General features: G+C 44.6%; 1 protein-coding gene across 1 annotated transcript in view; it reads right to left on the bottom strand.

The window, feature by feature from the left end:
• Positions 1 to 3,383: 3,383 nt before the first annotated feature.
• FBXO15 (F-box protein 15) overlaps positions 3,384 to 18,027 on the bottom strand; it is a 43,367-nt gene continuing 28,723 nt past the window's right edge. Inside the window, exons 9-10 of the mRNA XM_008160496.3 lie at positions 7,669 to 7,793; positions 3,384 to 3,749 (exon numbers count right to left, since the gene is read on the bottom strand). Of these exons, the coding sequence (XP_008158718.1) occupies positions 3,480 to 3,749; positions 7,669 to 7,793 (395 nt within the window). The 3' untranslated portion in view covers positions 3,384 to 3,479. The remainder of the gene's footprint in view (positions 3,750 to 7,668; positions 7,794 to 18,027) is intronic.

The raw sequence follows: 18,027 nt of genomic DNA on the forward strand, positions 1-18,027 counted from the left end.
AGAGTAAGTGCTCAATAAACATCAGATAAATTCACAACCACCTTACAGACTGGCTTTTGTGGCTGTCAGGGGTATAAATAAAATATGTGTAAGCACTTTGAAAGTGTGTAAATCTATACAGAGATTAGATAGTTCTCCATATCAGTCCCAAAATCCATTTCTACTGGAAAAAAATCAAATCAAACCAGGACTCCAGTATTTCTAACTTCTGTTTCCTATTAATCTTGATTCATTCAAAATATAATTAATAGTTGCATGTGTTTGCAGCCTTGTTCTTGGCACAGAGGACAAATGGTGCAGCCGAGGCCCCTGATCCCCTATTCCAATGGGAGGAGGGACTTTAAACAAGTCAACACGTAGACAAGATGGTCAGTACTGATATGAACAGGGAGAAAGCAGCCTGGGGTCATCCCGGGAACAGGGGCTATGTGAAATTGTACCAACCTCCCCAGTAGGAGATCCCTCCATTTTTGTATTTATACAGTATCTTCTTAGTTCATTTTCCATTTTTCCCACTTCAGGAAGGAGCTTTAAGCAAACACTGCATTCATTCAAGTTAACTTTCCTAAAACAGAATCATGATGAGATCATTCGTGTGCTTAAAAATCTGTGTTCGCTTTTCCTACAAAGTATGTGCAAACAATGTATTGGCATCCAAGGCCCTCTGGAATGTGGTCTGAATCTATCTACACCTTCCCTTCCTGTTACTCTCTGGATATGCCTGCCCACTTTCTGGCTCATGGACATGCTACATCTTCCCTCAACCCATGATTTTGCTCACTCCACTCTCCAAGCAGTTCCTTCTTACTTCCTCTGACCTTTGTACCCACCCATCAGCACAGAGTCCACCTTTTAAGACCTAGATGACATGGATAATGGGTCTTTAGTACATGTTATCTGCTTAATAAGCATCAGTTCCACCCTTCCCATCTAGAAGAAAATGTCTGCTGCTCCAAGTCTTAAAAGTGCTTGGTCCAAAACTCCCTTATGGCTTTTCTCTGGCTCTGCCTTGCATGATCATTTTTTAGGAACATGTCACACCTTCCATCTGGATTATTATTTCCTTGGGAGAACAAATTGTTTTATTCAACTGTGTTTTTCCTGTATTCCAGTACAAAACAGTGTTCAATAAATGTTTGCTGAATGGATGAGTCTGGTGAATAAACAAATGGCCCAGCAAGTAAAAATGAGGCAACACAGCATTTCAAAACTCACTTCTGTGAATAACTTTAAGTTGGAGATAAAAATATAATTTTTTAAAAATCAGTATAACCTAAAACAAATTTGAAACCAAATACTTAAAAACCATCTGCTTATATATATGTTACCTCCATGTGAACCCCAAGCATCCATCAACTCTCTTAAGGCTACCAGACCGCTGTACCGATTTTTCAGTAATTTCCGAATCTGCCGCTGTACTGCTTTACCTAATTTTCTGTACTTTGCCTAGTACCTATTTTCTACAATGTCTCCAAGTTCCATCTTATTCTAACCACTTGTTTGCATGTAACTAACATTTTTCTATATCATGTTGATTTTTTTCTCTTTAATGCTCAAGAGCCCAGGTATAGGGGACAGTTAGGTTCAGGGCCTCAGGTCTGGTAGGGTTAAAACATCTCTGCAGAGGACGTGTTCACAGGTTCATGCATCCAACTCTGTCCCCACTGATGTCAGACTGCATTTGTACCACTTGACTCTTTAAAGCGATAGTATTTCAGGTATTTATTTCCCTGTGAAGTAGGCTATCTGTCTGATTTACATTGTTTTACTAAAATACTATTATGGCTGCCGAATGCCATAAGTACAGCACTTTCTAATTGTAATGAATACCATGGAATTCCCACTTAAATATGTTTTCTCATCTGGGGCTCTAACCAATAAAGAAAAAAATGTATCCATACAACACACACAAACACACACACACACACACACACACACACACACACATGCATCACGTGCTTAAGTAGAATTACTTGTTTTTATTAAATTACTAGAGGCCCGGTGCACAAAATTCGTGCACAGGATGGGGGGTGTCCCTCAGCCCAGCCTGCACCCTCTCCAATGTGGGATCGGGCCTAAATGGGCAGTCGGACATCCCTCTCACAATCCAGGACTGCTGGCTCCCAACTGCTCACCTGCCTGCCTTCCTGATTGCCCTTAACCACTTCTGCCTGCTAGCCTGATCACCCCCTAACCACTCCCCTGCCAGCCTGATTGATGCCTAACTGCTCCCCTGCCAGCCTGTTTGTCCCCAACTGCCCTTTCCTGCAGGCTCGGTCGCCCTCAACTTCCCTCCTCTGCTGGCCTGGTCACCCCTAACTGCCCTTCCCTGCAGGCTTGATCACCCCCAACTGCCCTACCTTGCAGGCCTGGTCCTTCCCAACTGCCCTCCCCTGCTGGCCTGATCACCCACAACTGCCCTCCCTTGCAGCCCTGGTCCCTCCCAACTGCCCTCCCCTGCTGGCCATCTTGTGGTGGCCATCTTATGTCCACATGGGGGCAGGATCTTTGACCACATGGGGCAGCCATCTTGTGTGTTGGAGTGATGGTCAATCTGTATATTACTCTTTTATTAGATAGGATAGAGGCCTGGTGAATGGGTGGAGGCCAGCTGGTTTGCCCTGAAGAGTGTCCCAGATCAGGGTGGGGGTTCCCTTGGGACATGGGGCGGCCTGGGCGAGGGGCCTGTGGTGGTTTGCAGGCCAGCCACACCCCCTGGCAACCCAAACAGAGGCCCCTGTATCTGGAATTTATTTATCTTCTACAATTGAAACTTTGTAGCCTGGAGCGGAGCCAAGCCTTCTGCTCGCTCCATGGAGGCAGCCATTTCTGTTGGGATTTATTTATCTCCTATAATTGAAACTTTGTAGCCTGGAGTGGAGGCCTAGACCGGCCAGGGCTGCAGAAGCTTGGCTTCCTCCATCGCTGGGGGCAACCCTAGCCTCCTCTCTCTCCAGCTCCATGGCTGCTGCCATTTTTGTTGGGATTTATTTATCTTCTATTTTTGAAACTTTGTAGCATTGAGTGGAGGCCTAGGCCGGCAAGGGCAGGCAGAAAGCTTGGCTTCCTCCATTGCCGGGGAAACCCAAGCCTCCCTCCTGCTTTCTGTGGCTGCAGCCATCTTGGTTGGGTTTATTTGCATATTCACTCCTGATTGGCTTGTGGGCATAGCTTGTGGATGTGGCTTGTGGGTGTAGCGGAGGTATGGTCAATTTGCATATTGCTCTTTTATTAGATAGGATAAGAGCAGAATAGAACTAAATATCTTTTCTCTTTATTTTAGATGACTTTTTCATCAAAATGTTCTATTTTCAATCCATCAAATTTTAACTTAAATCCTTTAAAATGAATCATAATTTCAAATGTGAAATAAGAAGGCATCAAATGGACTACTGTTTTATTTTTACTTTCAATACCAAGAATAAATCTGGTTAATCCAAAATAAACTATAGCAACAATTTCCCACCTAATGCTAATATTTAGTATTGTGTTCCAAACCAGTGGTTTATTTTTGCTATGCTGAGGTAAAGGACCATGCTGACAATGAAGTATTCTTCGGTCTCCTCGATCCATACCAGCTCCATGTGCATTGTTCCTGTCGAGTCCTCATAGTCAATACAGTATGTTGGTCCCACGAAATAAGGACCATCAGAGGGGTTAGCAGAAGATTGCATGCACACTGGGGAGCTGAAACACCAAAAGGGTTTCCCATATTCATCCAAGAGAGTTACATCCATTACAGAACAACTCTACAAAAAAAAAGCACAAATATTTATACGTGTGAGGACAAAACGGCTGATTCCACCTGGCTGTCAGGTCTAATTGATAAATGTATGAAAGTGTAAGTGAAGCATACAAGAGTCAAGTGAAAGAAGAGGGAGAATGGAAAAGAACAAAATCACAGGAAGAGGGCACAGCACACACAAAGAGCATGATGGAATGGGAAACGTGTGTAGGACTGGAAGCTATGGGGCACGGCTAGACTCACAGACAGAGTCACGAGGACAGGGTGGGTCTGTCCACCACTGCACCTGCTCACATCACTGGTACAATCAAGGCAGGTCTGGTAAAGGAATGAGAGCAGTAAGCGGGGAGCAGGAGACCAGGACGTGGACACTGGTGGTAGTGGGCCATTGGTGGAGAGTTGGTAACAGCCCTCAATGAGCAGTATAGTAACTCACAGGAAAGAAGAGATGGGAGAAATATGAGACAAACTGAACAGAAGTTAGTATCTGGACATGAGGAGGATTTGGGGAGAAGAAAGGTGCAGGGTTCAGACATACTGGATCTAAAGGGCATCACTGAACAGGGACTCAACTCAGGGGCAGGAGACAGAACTGGAGATACTGATCATTATTAATGTTATTTTATTGTCTCTTTATTGAATTTATTGGGGTGACATTGCCCTTAACCACATTGGTTAATAAAATTATTGGTCATTGGTTAATGTCATTGGTTAATGACATTGGTTAATGACATTGGTTAATGACATTGGTTAATAAAATTATACAGGTTTCAGGGATACAATTCTATAATACAACATCTGTATATTATATTGTATGTTCACTACCCCAAGTCAAGTCACCTTCCATCATTACTTATCCCACTCCTTTACCCTCTTCTACCTCCCCCCGCTTCCCCTCTGGTAATCACCATACTGTTGTCTGTGTCTATCAGTTTGGGATAATTTTTTGCTTAATTTCTTCACCTTTTTTACCCAGTTCCCCAACTCCCTTCCCTTCTGACAGCTGTCAGTCTATTCTCTATCTACTAATGTTATTAATGAACTAGATTTTAAATTTATTTTTAATTGTGTTAAAATACATATAACATACCCCTTTTTAAGTGTACAGTTCATTGGCATTAAGTACATTAACACTGTTTTTGCAACCATCACCACCACCCACTTCCAGAACTCTTTTCATCTTGCAAAACTGAAATTCTTGACCAAATTCATTAAACAACTCCCAATCCCTTCCCCCAGCCCCTGACACCCAACCTTCTACTTCCTGTCTTTGTGGATATGACTACACTAGGTTACTCATATAAGTGGAATCCAATAGTATCTCCTCTCTGTGTCTGGCTTATTTCAGTTAACATCATGTCCTCAAGCCACATCCATGCTTAGCAGGTGCCAGAATTTCCTTCCTTTTTAAGGTAGAGTACTATTCCCTTGCATGGGTATCCACTCACCTGCCAACAGACACCTAGGTTTCTTCTACCTCTTAGCTATTGTGTACAATGCTGGCTAAGAACATGTGTGTACAATGTGAGCTGTATTTTTTAACATGTTCTATGTATCGGAGACTGATCCCAGCAGTTTGCATATATATTTTAATTCATTCTCAATAATCAATAATTCAATTCTCAAGACACAATGAACTGATATCAAGGGTAAACTCTTATAACACTAACCTTTTCAGACATGGCTCATTATTTGCCATAATTCATGCCCTATATTAGTGTGTTAATAATTGCAACTTAGACGCTATTATTAGAGATCAGCATGGACTGAGCGTAGATAACAGCATAATTACAGAGTTATCATAGACATCAGCATAGACTTGCTGTCAGAAGTCTGTACACAGCTAAATGGGTTGACAGTGCTGACCACTTGGATCTGAGAATGAGCATATCAAAGGGTCTTGACTCAAAAAAATGTATATCTTAGAGAAATGTAAATAATGCAAACATTCCAAAACTTAGGAAAAATGAGATGTGAACTGTGGCGGAGACCTGAGTGAAGAACGGGCCCCATGAAATACCCCTGACCCCTGACTGCAAAGAAGCAGACCAGAACTGAGAGCCCTATCCATGGCAGAGGGTGCCCATTGATGTGGCCCCAGGAGCCCATTGGAGCCTGGACCTTGGTCCTGATGCCTGTCCAGGTCCCAGAGCAGCCCCCATCAGCCTGACAGACCACGTCATTGACCCCTCTGCTTCTGGCATGACAGGGACCACAGCTCACGAACAAGGATAAGGGCTGTCCACACTGCAGCCTCACTGAGCTGAGACCTGGAACCAGAGCCGGTAATGAGAGCTAGAAGATGTCTCTGTCTGATCTCATGGCTGGAGCTGGAATAAGCAACCATCAGCACGGCCAATTGAGGAGGGGACCATGTGTAGCCACAGCAGCTCCCAGGTAATACAGGTGGTGGGTGGTTCTGGAAGCCACCGAACCTGTCTTTACCTTCACCCTTCACAACTGAACTGCTGGTCTGGTGGTCTCTCGGTTTTCTTACTTAAAGCCTCAGCTGAACCCACAGAACAGAGATGTAGTTAGAACTGTGAGCTCAGGGGAGACATCCTGGGCAAGGCAGAGAGAAGGAAACCGGGAAGGAAAGGTCAAGGGCACAAAAGCCCATGCCCTTCAGCAGGTGACTTACTCTCTGTTTTTGCCCCCCAGCCGCCAGCTAAAGACCTGTGAGCTGGCTATCTGTGAAGCCCTGCCCTTCTCAAGCTGAGTATTCTCCATTTCCTCCATGGGCTACATACCGGCCTAGCACACAGGGGGTACATGAAACCTTCAGTAACTTCCCACAGATACGTAAACCAAAACCCAAGCTCTTTACCACGGTGTTATCCCTGCAGGAGCTGCCAACCTGCCCAGTGCCCCTGCTCTGTGCCAGTTCGTTCTGCACACAGCAGGGAGTCTTGTCTCACCCAGGACAGGCACATGCCACCCTGGCACTGGTACCAGAAGTACAATGGACCCATCTAAATCCATTTTTACAAAATGTGTTAATCCACTGTATATGTTTTTGGTAAGACTTCCAGACAACAGTAGGCTATGAGTAGTAAGTTTTGGAGAGTCAAAAGTTATATGTGGATTTTCAACTGCACTGGGGACTTAGCACCCTAACTTCTGCATTGTTCAAGGGTCAACTGTATTTAATGATAATTAATCCTTTTAATGTTCATTGATGATAATACTGCTCTTGGTCTCAGTCATCATCACTGATAGTTCCAACAAGGTGTCCACACGTGTATGGCAGAATAAAGCTTTGTTACTGGAGGACCTCTGCATTCACAAGAGATCCATCCCACTAAATATGAACATTCTATTGGTTCCCACAAAATAAACATGAAGAGTAGCACAAACCAGGGGCAGCCATGGGCATAAGGACCACAGAAGGAAATGAACATATGTTAGAGCATCCCTGCTCCTGCTCCTGCTCCTCCTCTCTCTCCTCCCTCTCCTCCCCGCTTCCCTGCCAACTCTCAACCACTAAATCAACTCTCCCATCTATGTGGCTAAGTTTTGATAGAGAATTAAGTTGATTTAACTGTTCAAGGAAATAGCTGTGTCCTGGACGTCATAACTGCAATAAATTTTGAATTGGTGCATGAGTAGTTAAAATGCTTTGAGTCAATGTTACTGGCCTGGTCTAACCTGCAGCTCCACTCTTTCTCCTCAGAACAAATAGACCGAAGGGCTTTGAGGGGCACAGACTGCAAGTAGCACTGCGCAGCAGGGCCTCCTCCACCTCTCTCGGGGAACATTGATAAAGGCACGACCGACTGGCAGGGGCTAAAGGACATGCACACACCTTTGGCTACTGGAACAATAAGTCTAGGACTTTAAAAGCAATATCATACATATACATCAACAGACATTTTTCTTATACAGAGACCAGGGCACTTTAAGGAAAAAAAGCAGCCCCTTACCTTTATGCAGCCATCAAAGACATCAGTTCTCCAGGAAAGGCCCACTTTGCCAATCAGAGGCAGATGCTCTGTGCTATTTTGAAAATGTATCACAATGAGCTTCACATATCCATTTTCAATATATCCTGAAAAAAACGTAATGTGTTTTAAGTTACTATATACTGATGCAGGACAAGAAGTCAGGACTCTGCAGGGTTGCTGCTGCATGAAGGTCGCCTCGCAGCTAAGAACCGGAGCCCCTGGTGGAGGAAGCACTGGCATTGCTAACCCAAGTGTCTGGCTGAAAGCCAGGGCAGTGCACCTGCATCCCAGAGACAGAAAAACGTGTGGGTGCTCTGAAAAAGCAGGGAGAGGACTGGGGTGAACCTGGATACCCACCCCATCACTGATGGAGAGACTGCTAATGAGGCAGATGAAGCTAACAGCAAGGGAAATGGAAAATGAGGATGGTGCGGTCTAAGGAAGGAGAGCCCAGAAATGGCCCAGACAGGATGATAAGTGTTGGGAGTAGAGAGAGATGATGGAGAAGTGAGGGATTGCAGAGCAGGTGAATATGGATGCGCACATAAAGTGAACACTTCTAATCATGCTCTAAATAATTCAAAATGCTTACACGTGCTACCAAGAGCATGAATGAGACCAAAGGTCCTGTCCCTCCACTGACCAACTCAAATCCACCTAAGAGCAACCTGGCCACCAAGGGCCCGTCACATGCCGGGCACATGCATGTTCTGATTTTCAAGGTGCTTGTGGTCAGAGAGCCTGCAGCACACCTGAGTTCCAGGTACCCACCCATTTCCTCACAGTCTGAAACACGACCGGCACGCGTATCAGCACCTTCCCTGGATGAATGACTTCTGCAGAGACAGACGCCTGGACAGAGGTAACATGTGAATCATGGGGCAGAGCACATGTTCTTTGATCCTCGGCTGGTGATGTCACAGGATAAAATAAAACCAAAGCTTGGTTGCCTTGGGAGCCAAAGCCCTATTCTAGCAATTCTATACAGTGTTCTCATGCAGGTATAGCCCAAAGATGCGGACCATACTCTGCCCGCTGCCTCTTCTGTGACACAAGGTGCTCTGAGAGACAGACCCGCTTGAGGCAGGTTTTGGGGGCCCTGTGGGAGGGCGCTGTTAGCCAGGGCAGCAGGCTGCTGTGGCCTAGCCTGCTTTTGTTCCAAGGACAGAGGCTGCAAGTAATTAGCAGGAACCGCGCTTCCTCTCTCCCCCTGCCGGAGGTGTGTAGTGAGAGCCAAATGACACTGCCCTCCCAGGCAAGTCTGCTGTCACCACAGGGCTCGATGCAGCAGGCAGGAACTCTACGAAGAGTGGCCTCAGCGGAGGCACAGTAATGACAATCCAAAAGGACCAGATGTGGCTCTGCCCTGCTCTGTGTTCCTGCATGGCCGTGCGCAGAAGCGAGAGGCCTCCAGCTGGCGCAGCCGGACGTGCCGGACAGAAACGGGACTTCATTTTCCATGTGGCTTGTCCTCAGGACACTGCTAAAAATGGACCCCAACGTATAACAGCCAATAACATCTCAATGGCAATGTTGGAGCTAATGAACGTGAAGTCTGTGCAGGAGGCAAGGACTACTGTTTCTTTATCATCACCAGACACCCTCCCCTTCCCAGCCACAACTGTAATATCCACAGTATCTTAAAGGTCAGCACACTTTCTTCCAACCCTCTGTGACTGCTGTGTCCATCAGAGAAAAGAGGTAAAGCTCGTCCTACATTTAAACAACCTGCTTTGAGCTAGTCAGCAGAGGGGCAGGGCCTCTGGTCTCACTCAAGCTGTCGGTAGCATGCGTAAGGATTCTGACTTATTTAGAACATGAGCAGAGGTGTTCCCTTGATGTGTGCATCTATATTCCCCTGCTCCCCACCCCCTCACTTCTCTGGCATCTCTCTCTTTGCAATGAAGGTGTGTATGAACGTGTGTGCATATAAAGCAGGTAATAATTTTGAGTACTTGCACACCAGGTGTTAAGCACTACACCTACAGTAGCATAAAAGACTACTTTAAAAGAACACCTTAAAATAACACTATTAAATAGGTATTATAGTTTTCTGAATCCACAGGTGAGAAAACGTTGCAGAGAGAGGTTAACAGTACCTTACCCAAGGTCATACTGCTGGTAAGTGGTAAAGACACAATGCAAACTTGCTCTGTGTCTAGAGCCCATGTTATAATAGATAAAATACATACAAAAAGGGGAAACAATCACTGATTAGTTTCATACTAGTTGAGTGTTTACAAAGTGGATTAAATTCTCATGAAGTTGTGCTCTTGTATTATTGCCAGGAGAGAAAATCTACAAATTAGCATAAAAATATGCAGGGGAAACATTTATGACTCCCCAAAATGTCTGGTAATTTCTCCATCTGTGAGTCCCATACTCACTCTTGCCCCTTTCCCAAGCTACCTTATCTCTAGGTTGTGAGTGACCTGGGTCCCTTCACTGTGAACTAACATGCCCTCATTGAATTCCTGTGTTCCTGAAACCATTCATAATAAATCCTAACCTTAAGCAATCAATTAGACCATGCCAAATGCAGGGAAATGCCATTCCAGCCTCACCAAAGTGGCTTTCGGTGACATGCATGCCCCAACATCACCCTGGGAGTCACAATGACCTCATTCCAAACCCTACCGAGCCATTCACTGACTGTTCAGCCATGGTCAAGCTCCAAGCTGAGTTAAACAGAGATACAAATGGAGAGTACTTTATAAAGCTTTGTTCAGATCAATGGAATTAATAATAAATACTGACATTACAGTATAGATTGGGTTTTTTTGTTTGTTTTTTTAATATATTTTATTGATTTTTTACAGAGAGGAAGGGAGAGGGATAGAGAGTTAGAAACATCGATGAGAGAGAAACATCGACCAGCTGCCTCCTGCACACCCCCTACCAGTGATGTGCCCGCAACCAATGTACATGCCCTTGACCGGAATCGAACCTGGGACCTTTCAGTCCACAGACCAATGCTCTATCCACTGAGCCAAACCAGTTTTGGCTAGATTGTTATATAGGTTATGTGTGCTAAGTACCTGACATGATTATCTCAACAATAATATTCCATCTAAAGGCCAGTCTACTGCCAAGCAGAAAATAGAGATGTACCATGTTCAGGGACTATAAGGTCACTATCCTATCTAATAAAAGAGTAATATGCAGATTGAGCATCACTCCAACACACAAGATGGCTGCCCCCACGTGGTCAAAGATGGCTGCCCCCATGTGGCCAAAGATGGCCAGCAGGGGAGGGCAGTTGGGAGGGACCAGGCCTGCAGGGGAGGGCAGTTAGGGGCAAACAGGCTGGCAGGGGAGGGCAGTTAGGCATCAATCAGGCTGGCAGGGGAGTGGTTAGGGGGTGATCAGGCTGGCAAGCAGAAGTGGTTAGGGGCAATCAGGCAGGCAGGCAGGCGAGCAGTTGGGAGCCAGCAGTCCTGGATTGTGAGAGTGATGTCCGACTGCCCAGTTAGGCCCGATCCTACTGGGATCGGGCCTAACTGGGCAGTCGGACATCCCTCAAGGGGTCCCAGATTGGAGAGGGTGCAGGCTGGGCTGAGGGACACAACCCACCCCCCAATGCACGAATTTCGTGCACCAGGCCTCTAGTTGCTAAAATATCTACCTATCATCCCTGGCAGAGTAGCTCAGTTAGTTAAAATGTTGCCTCAATGTGCCAAGGTTGCAGGTTCTATCCTCAGTCAGGGTACATACAAGCAACCAATGAATATATAAATAAGTGGAACAACAAATCAATGTTTCTCTCTTTCTTTCTCTTTCTCTAAAATCAATTAAAAAAAAAAAGATATCCAATCAACAAATGACAAGTGCTGGCGAGGATTCGGAGAAAAAGGAACCCTTGTACACTGCTGGTGGGAATGCAGACTGGTACAGCCACTGTGGAGAACAGTATGGAGTTTCCTCAAAAAACTAAAAATGGAACTCCCATTTGACCCAGTAATCCCACTTCTAGGAATATATCCCAAGAAACTAGAAACACCAATCAGAAAGAACATATGCACCCCTATGTTCATAGCAGTACAATTCACCATAGCTAAGATTTGGAAATAGCCCAAATGCCCATCAGCAGATGAGTGGATTAGAAAACTATGGTACATCTACACAATGGAATACTATGCTACTATAAAAAATAAAGGAATTCTTACCATTTGCAGCAGCATGGATGGACCTGGAGAGCATTATGTTAAGTGAAATAAGCCAGGCAATGAAAGAAAAATACCACATGATCTCACGCATTTATGGAAAATAAAGAACATTATAACCTGATGAACCAAAAGATAGATACAGAGGCAGTAAAGCACCAAACAGACTGTCAAATTACAGCAGGAAGGCAGGGGAGTGTTGGGGAGTAGGGGAAAGAGATCAACCAAAGGAGTTGTATGCATGCATATAAGCACAACAAATGGGTTCAAGACACTGGGGGGGTGAGATGAGGGCATGCGACAGGGGATAGGGAAGGCTGGGGGAAAGTCAATAGGGGGAAAACAAAGGAGATATATGTACTACTACATGTAATACTTTAAACAATAAAAAAAATATCCAGTTACCCAAATTGATCTATAGTCTTAATGCAATCCCAATCATAATCCCAGCAGGCATTTTAATAGATAATTTGTAAATAATCAATATATATAAGTAAATAAAATTTGACAAGCTGATTCTAAAATTTATATGAAAATGTTAAGGACCTAAAATAGTCACACAACCTTGAAAATAAGAAAAAACTTGACTTCAAGATTGACTATAGAGCTACAGCAATCAAGATAGTATGGTGTTGCTATAAAGACACACAAATAGATCAACAGAATAGAAGAGATGGTTCCAGAAATAGACCTAACACTTTATAAGCAATTGATTTCTGACAAAAACATCAAACTAATCCAATGAGAAAAGAAAGTCTTTCACAAAAAAACAACTTGCTATCCCTCTGAGAAAATAAAATGAACCTTAACCCATACCTCATCTGTTACTCAAAAATTAATTAGGATGGATCATAGCCCTGAATGTAAAAGCTAAAATCAAAATACAGCCAGAAGGAAAGAAAGAATATCTCCATAACCTGAAGTATGAAAAGTTTTAAGACAGAAAAAGAAAGCAACAACCACAAAATAAAAAATGGATCAATGAGATTTCATCAAAATAAGAAATTTCTGGTCACTAAAAGATATTAACAAAATAAATAAGCAAGCCACTGATTGGGAGAAAGTATTTGCAAAACATGTATCAGAAAAAGTACTGGTATCCAGAATATGTAAAGAACTCCTACAATTCAGGAATAAAGAAAAAACAACTCATTATTTTTATAAAGGCAAAAGATTTAAGAGATCTTCAAAAAGAAGATATGCAAATGACTAATAAGCACATTAAAAAGTACTTAACACTACTGGCCATCAGAAAATGCAAATCAAAACCACCATGAGCTACCATTACTACCACACAGGAGAACAGCTACAATTTAAAAGACTAATGACATCAAATGTTGGTCAGGATATAGAGCAACCAGAACATTTGATGAGAGGAGTATAAGATAGTGCAATCATTCAAAAAAAAACAAACAAAAAAAAAAAACTTGGCATTCTTATACATAAAATTTTCTTACACATTAAAAAAAAGTCTGGTATCTACACTAATAAAAGAGAAACATGCAAATTAATCATCACTCCCCTACGCCAAGCCATGCCCACCAGCCAGGCAGGAGCGAGTATGCAAATTAACCCAACCAAGATGGTGGCCGGCCACAGAGCTGGAGCAAGCAGGAGGCTTGGGTTGCCCCTGGCGATGGAGGAAGCCAAGCTTCCCGCCCAGCCCTGGCCTCCACTCAAGGCTATAATGTTTCAATTATAGAAGATAAATAAATCCTAGATACTTGCTTCCAGTCAGCCCTGGCCTCCACTCAAGAAGGTGCTGAAAAAAAAAAAGAAAAAGAAAAAAAGGAGGGGCTGGGACCTTGGGTCGCTGGGGGGTGATCAGGCCAGGATAGGATGGCAGGGGCAGTTGGAAGTAAGCAGACCAGCAGGGGGGCTAGTTGGGAGTGAGCAGGCCGTCAATGGGTGGCAGTTGGAGGTGATCAGGACAGCAGGGGAGGGGGCAATTTGGAGTGAGCAGGCCAGCAGGGGGGAAGTTGGGGGTGAGCAGGCCAGTGGGGAGGGAAGGTAGAGGCGAGCAGGCCAGCAGGGAGGCAGTTGGGGGCAAGCAGGTCAGCAGGGTGGGCAGTTAGGGGTGATCAGGCTGGCGGCAGGGCATTTGGGGGCAAGCAGGCCGGTGGCGGGGGGCAGTTGGGGGTGAGCAGGCCAGCAGGCAGAGTGGTTAGGGGCAATCAGGCAGGCAGGCAGGCAGGTGAGTGGCTGGAGCCAGCAGTCCAGGATTGTGAGTGGGATGTCCAACTGCCAGTTTAGGCCCAAGCCCTGTAAACCGGCAGTAGGACATCCTTCGAGGGGTCCCAGATTGGAGAGGGTGCAGGCTGGGCTGAGGAACACCCACCCCCGCCCCCCATGAAAAATTTCGTGCACTGGGCCACTAGTTCTTATACATAAAAAAAATTTGGCAAATTTTAATACATAAATCTACTCTAAGACCCAAAAATTCCAAGCCCTAAGTACTTAACCAAAAGAAATGAAAACATATGTCAAAAGAAAGTCTTCACCAGAATTCTATAGCAGCTTTATTCATAATAGCCCAAAGCAGAAAACAACCCAAATTTCGTGTCCATCAACAGGAAAACGGGCCCTAGCCAGTTTGGCTCAGTGGACAGAGCACTGACCTACAGACTGAAGGGTCCCAGATTCAATTACAGTCAAGGGCACATATCCAGGTGTTGGGCTTGATCCCTGGTAGGGGGCATGCAGCAGGTAGCCAATCAATGATTCTCTCACATTATTGATGTTTCTCTATCTCCCTCTCCCTTCCTCTCTGAAAAATGAATAAAAATATATTTTAAAACAAACAAAAAAAAAACAGGTAAGCAAATTGTGCCACAATCAGTGGACTACTATTCATCAGTAGGCTAACAATACTTGCAACAGCACAGACAAAACTCAAAGGCATTTTGCTGAAAGGAAGAATCTAGATACAAAGGAACATAGTGAAAGAACCCAGAAACAAGAGCACACCCTGTGTGATGCATTTATATGAAGTTCTAGAACAAGCAGAATAATCCAGGGTGAAAAACCAGAAATATGTCTGTGCAAGTTCTTGTACTCTTTTAATTTTTCCTAAATTGGAAACTAGATCAAAATAAAAAGTTACAAAACAAACAGCACTCAATACAGGTGAGCTGCTAGCTGTGCTGGCCTTCCTGGGAGGGCCCCTCTGCTCCCTGCACTGGCTGCCCCTTCTGCATCCAAACTGTGACCCTGGCCAAGCCTCAGATCTGGGTCACATCTCAGTCACCCCCGCGGCTGGTAGCACCCTTCCACTTACACTGATCTGGTCCTGTTCTAAACCCCTGCTCGCACTGAAATGTCCTCAATTGTTGCTGTATCTTAGATCTGATTCCTCAAATAACCCACTATCTTTGGGAATAAAGGTCACGTCTTCTATGGGCATTCATAGAGCCTTCTAATATCATTTCTCAACTATAATTAGAGTTCATCTTGCCTCTTAAAAGGTGGAAAGTAAAGAATTTTGGGAAGAGAAACTGGCAGATGGAGTGATTTTCCTAAGGCAAATAGAAAAAATAGATAAGGGAGTTAAGTCAGATCAGAACCCCCTGAGTAGGAAAATCAGAACATGGGTTAACTAAGCAGAGAAACCTAATGAGGTAAAAACTAAATGAGATGGGATCCTAGCCTACCACCTCAGGTAAGTATACACAAAGAAATGAAACAGACATCCATAGCAACTCTCTGGGTAAAGATTTATCAGGAGACCCTATAAACTCAAAAATATTTGCCACAGAGTATTAACAATTTAAAGCAGCAAAGACCTGATGCTACAGAGGAACAATGAATAACAAGACAGTATAATCATTAGAGTCTAATGATCACACAGAGTTGGCACTAACTCTCAAGGACAGGAAATCTTTAGTGTCCCCGTTCCCTGTTAGGTCTCTAACATAAATCTCCTCAAGGCATGTCCACATCTTCTCTCTCTTTCTCAGCTAATTGTTTTCAGATACCTGTTATTTTCCAAACCCCTGATCCACATGAAATTTAAGTAGCTATTTATAAACATAGATAGTGGAATATCAAAAGAGAGAAGGTCTCTGAACATGAGAAGGATCAGAACTCTCACTCCCTCTTTTGGTTGCTATATAAGTTACAAGAGTCAAATGAATTAAAGAGATTGAAAAAGTAAAACTTATAATTATTTAGGAAATTTCCCTCAACAGCTCAGGCCTGGTGGATGTGATGGCATCAATAAATCTCCTATAAACTTTTGAGCCACAGGTCTCTACTACTTTCATATTAAGTAGGGTCCTAACAGGCCACATTTGTCAGTCATATTGTTCCTGATATGGTGACAATTAACTTGATTTTACAAAGAACAAATTATGTACTGAGACTCTTCAAAAATTCACTGTTCGGAAAAACCAAGATGGCGGCATAAGGTAAACACCTAATTGTTGCCTACCACAACAATTTTGAAACTACAACTGGAAAACAGAGCTCACACCATCCAGAACCACTGGAAAGCTGGCAGAGTGGAAAACCTACAACTAGAGAAAAAAAGAGAGAGGGACGCTGAGCCTCAGGAGCTGTGGAGGTGCGGAGATCCATGAGCGCGGAAAGGGCGGGTGGCTGAATACACAGCAGGGTTGCTCACAGCGCGTGGAGAGGGAGGGCAGCAGACGCTGCATGGCTAGCTTTCTCGTTTGGGAGAAAAACAAAACCTCCTGACTGCACTGAAATCCAGCTTCAGTCGGGAGAAACTGGTCTGTTTGGCAGCGGGTGAGGCTCAAAAGCTGCCTTCTCTCAGAGGCGCGCAGCCATTGATTAGGGCCATTGTCAGCCCTCTTAGGGCGGTGCGGATGGAAACCAACTTTGTCTGCACCATTCTGAGACTCCACCCCATCCAAGCTGAGCACAGCCCTCCCAGTGACTGGATTTCTCATTCGGGAGAAAAACAAAACCTCCGGTCTGCACTGAAATCCAGCCCGAGCTGGGGAGAAACTGGTCTGTTAGGCAGCGGGAGAGGCTCGAAAGCTGCCTTCTCTCAGAGGCGCGCAGCCAATAATTCGGGCACGGAGAAAGCGCCCCTCTTAGGGCGGAGCAGACGGGAAAACAAAGCTTGTCTGCGCCACCCTGAGACTCCGCCCCATCCAAGCTGAGCACAGAAGCTCTCCCAGCGGAGACACTGCTGATCCTCACAGCCAACTGGCTTGGAGATCAACTCCCGCCAGTGATACCAACAATCCCAACCACTCTGAATTCCAGTTTCTGGGGACACGCGGGGGACCCAGACGCCTACGGGACTCTCGGCCATCGGTCAGAGAGTGAGAGTGACTTTTCTGTCGGTGTGGACGACACCAGATTTCAACCACTTTCATAAGGGACACATTCAAGAGGCAGACTCAATGAGCACCAAAGCCCTACTGTGTCTCCAGCACAGCAATTCTTCTGTTATAGACACAGCAGGTCCTCACAGCCAATTGGCCTGGAGGTCAATTCCTCCCAGTGTACCAAAAGCAATCAGGGCTTTTAACTACACCAAGACTTTCCACTCAGCCCACAAAGGGGAGTACCAAGAGCGACCACCTAGGGTGATTGGGGAAGCTGAGCTACCGACCCCTATAGGTCACCGACCACACAAAGCCACTCCATCAAAACAGGAAGGCAGCCAAAATGTGGAGACATCGAAGTATGTCACAATTAGGAGAGATAGATGAAAGCAAACGAATGGACGACACAGTGTTCAGAATCATATTTATAAGGTTACTCAAGAATCTTTTAAAAACCGCTGAGAAACTTGAAGACACCTTCAAGGACCTAAATGAGAATACCAAAAAAAATGGAAAAGGACCAGTCAGAAATTATGCATACACTGTCTGAAATAAAGAATATACAGAGTAGACCACCGCACCCAAAGAGTCAAACCAAAGATCTGGAATATGAGGAAGAAAAAAACACCCAACCAGAGAGGTGGAAAGAAAGAAGAATCCAAAAGTGTGAGGATAGCGTAAGGAGCCTCCTGGATGGCTTTAAGCATACCAATATCCGAAATTTTTGGGGTGCCAGAAGAAGAGAGAGAGCAAGATACTGAAAACCTATTTGAAGAAATAATGACAGAAAACTTCCCCCACCTGGTGAAAGAAATAGACTTACAAGTTCAGGAAGCGCACAGAACCCCAAACAAAAGGAATCCAAAGAGGACCACACC

This window comes from Eptesicus fuscus, chromosome 12 (assembly GCF_027574615.1).
Source record: "Eptesicus fuscus isolate TK198812 chromosome 12, DD_ASM_mEF_20220401, whole genome shotgun sequence".
NCBI classification, from domain to species: domain Eukaryota; kingdom Metazoa; phylum Chordata; class Mammalia; order Chiroptera; family Vespertilionidae; genus Eptesicus; species Eptesicus fuscus.